Source organism: Callospermophilus lateralis, chromosome 17, assembly GCF_048772815.1.
Source record: "Callospermophilus lateralis isolate mCalLat2 chromosome 17, mCalLat2.hap1, whole genome shotgun sequence".
Lineage (NCBI taxonomy): Eukaryota > Metazoa > Chordata > Mammalia > Rodentia > Sciuridae > Callospermophilus > Callospermophilus lateralis.
In genome coordinates, this window is record NC_135321.1 from 43,631,104 (window position 1) to 43,643,105 (window position 12,002).

Sequence of the window (12,002 nt, forward strand, 5' to 3'; positions counted from 1 at the left end):
GAATGAGTGAGAAATCACAGAGAAAGTTACATTTTTTTTTTTAGATGTTCTTTGCTGGGAGTATAGTTCTAATACATTTGTTTATATTGTTTTGATTATCCTTACATTATTATCAGATGACAGTGAATGCTGCGGGACTCTTTATTAAAAAAAAAGAATCATGAATAAACTATGCCTTTTAGTACAACTTATATTTCTATTTTTGGTGTGGTAGTCAGTGGTCCTCAGAAAATCTTGTATCTGAGTATTTAATACGACCATAGTAATAATTAAATATCAGGAAAGCATGAAGGAAGAGACTTTGAAATGAAGTATATTTGTTCTAATAAAAAAATGACAGATTGGCAGTATGGAAACCAGTATGGAGGTTCCTTAAAAGACTAGGCATGGAACCACTATCTGACCCAGATATGTCCCTCCTTGGTTTTTATTCTGAAGGTAGTGATTAGTGATACCCACATACCCATGTTTATAGCAGCACAATTCACAATAGCCACACTATGGAACCAGCCTAGGTGTTCATCAACCGATGAATGGATAAAGAAAATGTGTATATGAACAATGGAGTTTTATTCAGCCATAAAGAAAAATGAAATAGCTTTTGTAGGAACGTGGATGGAACTAGAGACCATTACATTAAGCATAGTAAGTCAAACTGAAAAGTTTAGGGTCCTGTATTTTCACTCATATGTGGTAGCTAGAGGGGAAAAGGAAAAGGAAGATGGAGGCAAACCTCATTAAAATCAAAAGGGGATTAGAAGAGGAAATGGACCAAGGGGTTGGAGTGGGGAGGGAGTGGGAAAGTACTGGGGAGTGATACTGGCCAGATTATATTGTTGTATGTTGTATAAGTGTATGAATATATAACAACAGAACTATCAGTATGTACAAGTATAATGCACCAATAAAAAATGTGGGGAAAAAAATGACAGGTTGGTTTTTAAAGAATTCTGTATCTTTTTAAAATTTAAATTTTTAAAAATCTTTTTCTGGTGCTGGGGATAGAACGGAAGGCCTTTTTTTCTTCTAGGCAAACTCTCTACCACTGAGATACATCTTCAATCCTTAGAATCCTGTATCTTAAATTCCATTTAAGCTGTCTTCAGAATACAAAATGGTTCCAATTACTTGTTGCTGTTAGTACAATTTGAAAAACAAAACTAATCATCTGAGTAATTCAGTACAACGTAATAACTTTTTTTTGGTCCTTGTTTAAGACTCATTAAAAAATAGATCATGTCTGACTAGGTACATGTTGAGGAACAGCATTAAATGTATAGACTTGTTAGTAAACTAAGGTTAGTGAGAATTAAGTTTTTTCCCCTTAATAAACAAAAATTGTGAAGCCAGTTGTTTCTAACAGGAGAAAAATATGTACCAAACAATTTACTATGGTTTCTTTTAAGGTCTTTTTCTAGGAAATAATTTCATTTTGGACCTGAATTCATATACTTTAATCTGATAAAACTTTTGACTTATTTTCATTATTTTAATTCATAGTTAATATGTGGTGAGATCTTTGTTAATTTTTACCTTAAATATTGTTGAGAACCACAGCCCAGTCAGAATGACCCCTGGCATTTGCCAGAGGGAATGGCTGAAAGGTGACCAGCGAACCATTGAGATGATGATTTGAATTAAGCTACATGTAATTGCTGTGATGCTGGATTGATTGAATTGTATATTTGACCTTTACTGTCGGGCAATAGGGCACCCGCTACTTTGGAGTTCCCATGCAGTTCTTGGGGTTCGGAGAGATTGGACTGGCCCAGTGGTGTGTGCAGTGCCGGTGAGAGTTGGGGAATAAAGAGTTGCTGTTTGAATCTACAAGGCTTTGTGGCAGCTCGGTTATTTGTGCCCAGCCAGACTGCGGCAAAATATATTATTACTTGGAATTATTTTGCAGAGGAAGTAGGAAAAATTGAAGTGTTATTGATGTTAAGCTAACAAATCTTCTATAGAAATGATTGGAATGTTTATATTTAAGCATATAGGAATAGTTTTTTTAATACTGATATTTGTTTTGTTTTAATAGGTATCAGCAGATGTTGCATACAAACTTGGTATACCTTGCTACAATAGCAGATTCTAATCAAAATATGCAGTCTCTTTTACCAGCAGTAAGTACCTTTAAAATAGTGTGAAGTAGATAGTCTTTATAGTCTTTATAGTTAAGGTATAACACATTTTTGTTTAGTGATTTTTGAGTTTTGTTTAGTAAACCTTGAATTACTTTGAGAACTTGAAAGTACACAATATTATTTAAAAGCTTTATTATTTTGCTCTCATTTAATTTGAATTAATCTATCTAGAATCAGTTCTTATCCTCAGAAAGTTATATCTACTCACCCATGCACCCACATACTTGCCCGCCTACCTATGTATTTATCTTTTTAATTTTAATTACACAAATAATTTGCTAATGTATCTGGAATATTTCACAGCAAATACCAGACGTCCTATAATTTCACTAATAAATGTTTCAGTATACATTTCTGGTAGATAAGACCATTATCCTACCCAATAAAATTAACTATAATTTCTTAACATCTTGTGATAACCAATCTGTTTGCATTTTTCCATCAGTTATCTCATAATGTCTAAAAGTTTTAAAGTTCAGTTGCTTCAGAATATAAACAAGGTCTGTGGATTGCATTGGTTGGTATATGTATTAAGTTTCTTTCAATGTATATCAGTTTGTCCTTTTAGATTTGCATTTATTAAAGAAATTGAGTCATCTACCATATAAATTTTATCACATTCTGGATTGTATCCTCCTGATTATTGTACATGTTTCCTCAATCTCTTATTTCATGTAAATTGATAATTGGGTAGAGAGGCTTAATTATAGATAAGTTTGGTTTTTGATTGAGAGTATTTATTGGTGGTAGGTACTATGTACTTCTTAGGGTATCACATCAGGAAGAACATGTTTGATAATGTTTTTAGCAGTGTTAAAATTGATCAGTGAGAATTGATAATGCCAATCTGATCAGTCCATTTTGAAGCTTACGATCTACCTTTCACCGAATTGTTTTAGTAGTCATTTATGTTTATTGAGGGTCCTATATTTCATTTTGGGATCACAGAATGGCAGATTTCTATTTTACAATTCTCTTAAAGTTAGTAAAATAAGAACTTCCTTTTATTGAATTCTTGGTTATACTGAAATTAAAAAAAAAAAAAAAACAAACCATTAGGAAAGTCAGGATAAAGGCTTGATGCTATCCCTTTATGAGTTTTCAGAATAACCAGTTGGTCCTTACAACCTGCCAGTGTGACCAATGGTTTTGTTTTTACATTTATTTGAATTTACAGATTTTAATTTGAGAATTAAAAAAAAATTGATCAATTGTACTGGGTTTATTTAACCCAAGGTGCTTTACCACTGAGCTATATGCCTATTCCTTTTTATTTTTTATTTTGAGATAGGGTCTCACCAAGTTACCCAGGCTGACCTTGAACTTGAGTGCCTCAGCCTCCCAGAGTTGCTGGGTTTACAGGCATATGCTGCCATCCTCAGTGTTTTTATTAGGTTATTTTGTCCAGGCTGGTCTTGAACTCCTGAGCTCAAGTGATCCTCATGCCTTATCCTCCTGCATGCTGGTACTATAGGTGAACAATACTGTATTCAGCTTCAATTTTTATATTTTTAATATTTAAATTCATTGCAATCGTTGTTTTTATTTTTTAATTTTTCTTTTGGTGCTAGAGATTGAACCCAGGGGTGTTTTCTCACTGAGTTACGTCCATAGTCCTTTTTATTTTTTATTTTTAGATAAGGTCTTGCTAAGTTGCTGAGGCTAGCCTCAAAGTTGTACTCCTTCTGCTTCTGCCTTTAGAGTTACTAGGGATGTGCTACCATGCCCAGTGTAGTTATTCGTTATGATACTCAAATTATCTTTCTTTGATCAGTGGAAGCCTCTTCATTTGGCTCCTATGTGCTTCTGATGTGACTCTGGTATTATTTTATAGCTTCTTTGATTTTGTGATTTGAGAGATCAGAGTGATTTATTTTATGTCTTAGGCCTGGAATCAATAGTGTTTTCAAGAAGTTTTTTTATTTTTCTAATGACAACTGGTATTTAGAGATCAAAATTTGAATGCTTGGAACATTCTTTATTAATCAAATATTGTGATAGTTCTACTTTAGGAAGGGATTTTTATTTAGTTTTGAGTTTATGTATTTCTAGCTTTTCTTTTAATCTAAAAATCTATGTTCCTTAATGACATTACTATAGTTCCTTATTTGCTTTGTACTCCTTTATATAAGGAATATTTTAAGTACAGTGATACCAAGATTACTGGTAACAGTAAGATATTTGTCTGTAAGATAGATCTTATTGTGTTATTTAATCAATTTTATTTTGAACTTGAAATAGTTCTTTGTGTGATTTTTGTCATAAACTTCATTATCAACCAAGTATAAAATTTAGTTTTGTGATTAGGAGGAGGAGTAAGTTTATTTTCATTTGTTTCCATATGAGTAGCTCTTTGTCCCAGTGTTATTTAGTGGAAAACTAAAACATTTTTTCTCTGTTTTGTGATGCCACTTCTGGCATATATCAAGTGTCTGTACATTTGTTGTTCTGTGTCTGATGTCTGTTCTGTTCCATTGGTCTATTTTCATAAATTCTACATTATCTTGTCACATTTGATGTTTATTAAACGAGTTCGTACTCTTTTTTTCTTTTCCTCAAAAAATAAGTGTCTTGGCTGTTAGTCATTTGCATTTCTATATATCCTTAAGTATCATCATGTCATGTTACATACATACATACATACTTATATTGGGATTTTCATTGATATCACCTTGACTTGAAATTAATTTGTGAAGAATTGATCTTTATAAAATTACGTTTTCCAAATCATGAGTATTGCACATATTTTCATTTATTTACTTCTTTCAAGTCTGTCAAGGAAGTTTTATGATTTTCTTTCAAGCTTTGAATATCTCTTATTGGACTTATTGCTAGGTATTTTATATTTTTGGAGTTCTTGATTTTTAAGTTTTATTTTCTAACTACAGTTGCTATTTACATGGAAATGCAATTGTTTTGAAATCTCACAATCTTGTTCATTTTTATTTCTAACAGTTTTTCTGTAGATAACTTTGTTTTCTATATTCACAATCATATCATTTGTGAATAGAAAAAAAAAATTTTTTTGCCAATCCTTACACCTTTTATTTCTTTCTCTTGCCTTACTTCTCTGGCTAGGATCTCCAGTACATTCCTGAATAGAAGTGGTACTAGAGAACATCCTTGTCTTGTTCCGGATCTCAAAGGGAAAGTTTTCACTGTTTGACTATTATAATTATGATGTTTAATAATGTTCATCACATTTCACCATCATTTCTAACTCTAAGCCCCTTCCCTTCCCCGTCCACCCCTCTTTGTGATGGATATTATTATCCAAAGTACATGTATGAAGACACGAATTGCTGTGAATGTACTTTGTATACAACCAAAGATATGAAAAATTGTGCCCTATATGTATAATAAGAATTGTAATGCATTCTGCTGTCATAAATAAATAAAAAATAATTAAGAAAAAAGAAAGATAGAATGAAATATAAAAAAAATAAGTATGATGTTTGCTGTAGTATTGTATAGATACCTAATATCAGAATAAAGAAGTTCCCTCTATTTCTGGCGGGCCAAGTAAGAATTGATACCTTGAATGGATTTAAAACTATCATATAATTTTATTGCATTTAATGAAATGATCAAAAGTTTTTTCTTCTTTAAACTGTTAATGTGATAAATTACACTGATTGATTTTTAAATTTTTAGTCTCTCATTCTTATAATTAACTTCCTTGTTCATGACATACTTGGTCACAATTTTTTTTTTTAAAGGCAGTTTATTTTTTTTTAAAGAGAGAGAGAGAGAATTTTAATATTTATTTTTTAGTTCTGGGCGGACACAACATCTTTGTTTGTATGTGGTGCTGAGGATCGAACCCGGGCCGCACGCATGCCAGGCGAGCGCGCTACTGCTTGAGCCATATCCCCAGCCCTAGGAATTGTTTTTATTTTTAAAAAGAGAGGGAGAGATAATTTTAATATTTATTTTTTAGTTTTTGGCGGACACAACATCTTTGTTTGTATGTGGTGCTGAGGATCGAACCCAGGCCACACGCATGCCAGGCGAGCGCGCTACCGCTTGAGCTACACCCCCAGCCCACTTGGTCACAATTTTAAAAAAATTGCTGCACTAGCACAATTCACAATAGCTAGATGGTGGAACTAACCTAGATGCCCTTCAGTAAATGAATGGATAAAAAAATGTGGTATATATTCACAATGAAATATTACTCTGCATTAAAAGAGAATAAAATCATGGTGTTTGCAGGTAAATGGATGGAGTTGGAGAATATAATGCTAAGTGAAGTAAGCTAATCCCCAAAAAACCAAATGCTGAAGTTTTCTCTGATATAAGGATGCTGATTCATAATGGGGATGGGGTGGGGAGCATGGGAGGAATAGATGAACTTTAGATAGGGCAAAGGGAAGGGAGAAGAAGGGAGGGGGTATGGGAGTAGGAAAGACTGTGGAATGAGATGGACATCATTTCCTTAATAAGTACATATATGAAGACACACACACACACACACACACACACACACGCAAAAATTTTGTTGCACTTAGTTTATTAAATTTTGATCAGGATTTTTGCATCTTTGTTCATGAGTGTAAATTTTCCTTTCTTATAATGCCGTTGTCTGTTTTTTTTCTTATTTTTTATTTGAGATTATGTGGTGTCATAAAATGAGCTGGAGAATTTTCCCACTTTTTTTTTTAACTGGAAGAATGTACAAAATATGACTGCCATTTATTTTTAAAATGATCATTATATTATTTTAGAAAAGCCACGTTTTCTTTGTGAGAAAACTTCTGTTTACTTATTTCTTTAATGATTGATTATAGGATAGCTTATATATACCCATACATATATATTCTTTTTTCTTTTTGGTACTAGTGATTGAAGCCTAGGGTGCATAACCACTGAGCTACTTTCCCAGTCCTTTTTATGTTTTTACTTTGAGAAAGAGTCTTGCTGAGTTGCCTAGGCTGGACTTGAACTTGTGATCCTGCTTGTTTCCCAGGTTGCTAGGATTGTAGATTTGGGCCATTGTGCCCAGCTATTTTAGTCTTTCGAAGAATCATTTTGGGCTTTTTTGAGGCTGCTTTTCTTTTTGAATTTTTTTTAGTTATAGATAGATACAATACGTTTATTTATTTTTATGTGGTGCTGAAGATAGAACCCAATGCCTCACGCATGCTAGGCAAGCACTTTATCACTGAGCCACCACCCCAGTCCTCATTTTTGCCTTTTTTGTCTTTCTCTTTTGTAGCATTTTTCAAATTTTTTGCTCTCAGAACCCCATTATATTCTTAAAATTTTTTGAGAACTCCAGAGAGCTTTCTCTTTATATCTTTTCTTTTTAATTTTTCTCATATCTTAATTTAATATTGAGAAATGAAAGAATTATTAATTCTTTAAGTAACATTCTTGAAAGGAAAATAAATGAATAGCATCATTTTTATATTTTTGCACATTTCCTTTAAATGTCTGGCTTAATAGAAACCACCTGTATTTTTATATCTATTTATGAATTTAGTAATTTGGAATTTTTTTTTTCAATTCAAGTAAAGAAAATCCAGTCTTAGGTATATAGTTGGAAAAGGGAAAGCTGTTTAGTAGCCTTTTCAGATTGTTCTGTATAATTTTCTTTGATGTTACAACAGACCTCCAAGTTTTTTTTTTCTCCAAAGCTTAGTTGTAGTATAGAGTCCTAAATTATATTGATATATGATTTTACTCTGGTACATTAAATTCTGTTGGTTTTATACTTTGAATAGATCTTTTATTCATATATAATTTTACAATATCATGCACTGGTTATTTGGAAAATAAAAGTTTGCTGAGTTAGGCAAATTTTCCGTACATTGACATTTTGTGATGTGATACTGAAGATGACATTTGATAAAATTACTCTGGTCTCACCAGGAAAGCATTGGGAATTTGTTAGAGACTTCAGTGACCTCCTGTTGTCATGCGTTTTAAATCTGTATGTTAGCCTACAAATGATTATTATTTGTTTCTTTTTTTCCCATGTTGGTCTTTTTTTTTAATATTAGTTCAATCAATTATACATGATAGTAGAAGGCTCTTCAATTCATTGTACACAAATGGAGCAGAATTTTTGCTTCTCTGGTTGTAAAAAGAGTCAAATCATTTGTGCAATCATACAATTCGTGTACCTAGGGTAATGATGTCCATCTCATTTCACCATCTCTTCTACCCCTTCCTGCCCTGCTCCCCAACTTTGCTCCATTCAGAGTTCTTCCACTCATCCATGCCTCCCTACCCCATTATTGATTAGCACCCACTTATCAGAGAAAACATTTCTGCTCCTGTTTTTTTTGGATTGGCTTATTTTGTTTAGCATGATGTTGTTCTTATTTGTTTCTTCTTTTCTTTTCTTTTTTTAGTATTTTCTAGTTGTAGGTGGACACAATACCTTCATTTAATTTTTTTATGTGGTGCTGAGGATTGAACCCAGTGCCTCATGTATGCTAGGTGAGTGCTCTCCCTCTGAGCCACAACCCCAGTCCCATATTTATTTGTTTTTTGAAGTTAACATTCCTTAGACTCATCTGAATAGTTGATGCATTTCAGTTCTTTCTTCAGTTTCTCTTAGATCAGTTTCAATTCTTAAATCAGTTTCTCTTTTTCCTTCCAGAAGAACATTCTGTAATATTGTGGGAGTACAGGTTTGCTGATGACAAATACTTTCAGGGTTTTTGTTTTTGCCCAGTGGCATGGTGGTTGGGGAAGGTATATTTTTGAAAATTCCTTTATTTCAACATAATTTTTTTTATTTTTAGTTGTAGGTGCATACAATATCTTTATTTTATTTATTTATATGTGGTGCTGAGGACCTAACCCAGTGTCTCACACGTGCTAGTCAAGTGTTCTACCACTGAGCCACAACCTCAGCTTAACATCATTCATCATTCTTGTTTTTTTTTTTTTTTTCTTTTTTTCCTCTTGGTGCTTGGTCAACATCATTCTTCTTCTTCTTTTTAAAATATGCTTTTAGTTGTCAGTGGACCTTAATTTTATTTATTGATAATGTGGTGCTGAGAATCGAACCCAGTGCCTCACACATGCTAGGCAAGCGCTCTGCCACTGAGCCACAACCCAGCCCAACATCATTCTTTAAAACACATTTTTTTTGCCAAGGACAGATTCTGGTTTGGCACTTGTTTTCTATCAGCATGTTGAATTCATCCTGACTTTGTATCTATTGAAAGTACAGATGTCAACCTAATTGTTGCTACTTTGAAGGTAATCTTTCTATTTTTTTTGGACTGGATTTAAGATATTTGGTTTTGTTTCAGGTTTTCTCTGATATGTCTTGGTGTGGATATCTTTTTATTTATCATGTTTGGTGCTGGTTGGAAATTTGGAAATCTGTAGGTTGATGTCTTTCAACAGTTTTGTGAAATTTTCAGTCATTATGTCTTCAAGCAGATCTTTTCTGTAAAAATCCAACTAATGTTAGACATCATAACTGAATTTTTGTGTCTCTTAATACCTCCAGATTTTTCCAATCTTTCATTTTCTGTATATATATATATATATTTTTCTTTTTCTGAGTATAATCTGATACTTACATTTATCTGTTGAATTCTTAATATCTGCGTATAGTTTTTTTGGGGGGGGGTACCAGGAATTGATCTCGGGGGCATTTGACCACTGACCCGCATCCCCAGCCCTATTTTGTATTTTATTTATAGTCAGGGTCTCACTGAGTAGCCAAGCACCTCACCGTTGTGGAGGCTGGCTTTGAACTCTTGATCCTCTTGCCTCAGCCTTCCGAGCTGCTGGGATTACAGGTGTGAGCAACCATGCCTGGCTCGTATATTTTTTTTTAGTTCTAGAATTTTTAGTTTTAAAATCTGCTCTGCTCTTTGCTGAAATTTTGAACAGTATTGGGTAGATTTTAAAACATACCAAAATATTTTAGAGATGAGTCACATACCCAACAACTAGATTCTGCAGTTAACATTTTATTATGTTTGCTTTGTCATACATGTACACACACAAACACATATTTGTTCATCCTTCTATTAATCTGTTTTTCATTTTTTAGGATGGCATTGTTATTTTTAAAGTCTGTCCAAAAATTCTAATATTTGAGATTCTTGTGGATTTGTGTTCTCTGTCTCCTGTCTCTGTTAGTTGTCATTCATGTTATATTGCCTTGTCATATGATTTTCTTGATTGTGAATCAGGAATTATTTCGGATTTTCATTGTAGAAATAATTTGCTGAGTAGGGTGATACTATCTTCCTCTAAGCAGCATTGTCATTTTCTTTTGCCAAGTGTCTAGGGACATAAGCCATCTAGTATCCCTTTAATGGGATTTCATAGATTGAGTGTTCTAGGTATCTTTAGATGAACTGAATTGGGTATACAGATGAAGCAAAGTTTTTTATACATCTGAGTGGGTCAATCTCACTGAGTTTTTTTTTTCCTTTTCCAGGATCTTGGATTGATCATTTTTCAATAATTGGCCTGTGCTTTCATATCTGTGAGAAATTTAAAAAATATTTTTCCATCTTTTTTTTTCTTTTGTTTCATTGTTTGAAACAAAAACCTTGTCTGCCTTTGTCTTTACTTTAAGTATTAGAATTGAATTCCATTTCTTGTCTATAGAATATTAGTTACTTTTGGCTTCTCAAATGTGATCATTTCTTTGGAGCAAGAACTAACACTTGAAGAATGACTAGTATGTATTAAGGCCTTTGAATACTTTATTTCATCCTGATAAAAACCCATTCTGTGGTTAAGGAAGTTAATTAACTTGACTAGAACTTATAGTTGTTAAGTGGTAGCACTGAGATTTTAACATAGGTCTTACTGAAAGCAAAGTTTGTGCTTTATGTTGTATTGCTACTAATATGAAATGGAAATAAAAATGTGACCCATCTACTTTCCTCCCCAGCTGTTTAACTTAACATTTTTTAACATGTTCATCAGTGTTAATGGTACATTCTTGAACATTTTCTCACTGTATATTTTTGTTTGTGGGAGATTTCATCCATGCTGTTCCTTTATTCTTTTTTTTTTTTAATTTTTTAGTTGTTGATGTACTTTTATTTATTTTTATTTATTTATATGTGACACTTGGTGTCTAACACATGCTGGGCAAGTGCTACTGAGCCACAACCTCAGCCCATGTTTCTTTTATTCTTGACTTTAGTTTCCATTGATACATAGATGATCCTCATATATGGATTTTCTTGCCGAAGTGTGAGTCATGAATCCAGCTTCCATAAGATATATGCATTTGGGTATTCTATAGACAAAACTCTTTTCTCCTCAGCCTGCCTTGTGTTGTTCTCTGCTATAAAAAGTTCACAGCCTGTATTTTCATATTTCCTATTGCAAGTGAGTATGTCAAAAATAGGATTATTGTCTCAATCCTCTCCCCTTTCTTTTACCTGCCCACAACTTGGTCTCCAAGTCTTTTTTTCCCCTTCTTGTACTTGGCATCGAGCTGCACAATAAAGGGCATCTAATTGCAACATTTAATACTAAAAACAGGAAGCAGGTTTACAGGTGAAATGTCTTTGAAGTGTTTGTAAGATTCAGTACAAATTAAAGGCATCAATATTTGTCTGATCTTGAGGTGAGACTTTGTTGAGAACAAAAGCAAATGAGAAAACTACAGAAAAATCTGATTTGACTCTTTTAAAAATGCAAAACAACCTTTTTACATGCTAAGAATTCTATAAGCAAAAGACAACAAATAGTCATTCTACAGTGTAATAGGGTGTGATTTTAGAAATACTGTGCATTTAAAGTATATTTGAAACAATAGGAGAGGTTATTAATTCTTTGATGAGGGGCTATTGAGGATAAGGGAAAGATCCCTTATTCTTTACATCCCAAAAGTGTAGATTCTCCCAAAAGGGAGAATTT

General features: G+C 33.0%; 1 protein-coding gene across 3 annotated transcripts in view; it reads left to right on the top strand.

Annotated features, from left to right (window-relative positions):
• The window catches only part of Ss18 (SS18 subunit of BAF chromatin remodeling complex), a 78,160-nt gene that overhangs the window by 12,132 nt on the left and 54,026 nt on the right, over positions 1-12,002 (top strand). For all 3 annotated transcript variants that reach the window (XM_076836716.2, XM_076836717.2, XM_076836714.2), the window contains exon 3: positions 2,036-2,120. In XM_076836716.2, coding sequence (XP_076692831.1) covers positions 2,036-2,120 — 85 coding nt within the window. The remainder of the gene's footprint in view (positions 1-2,035; positions 2,121-12,002) is intronic.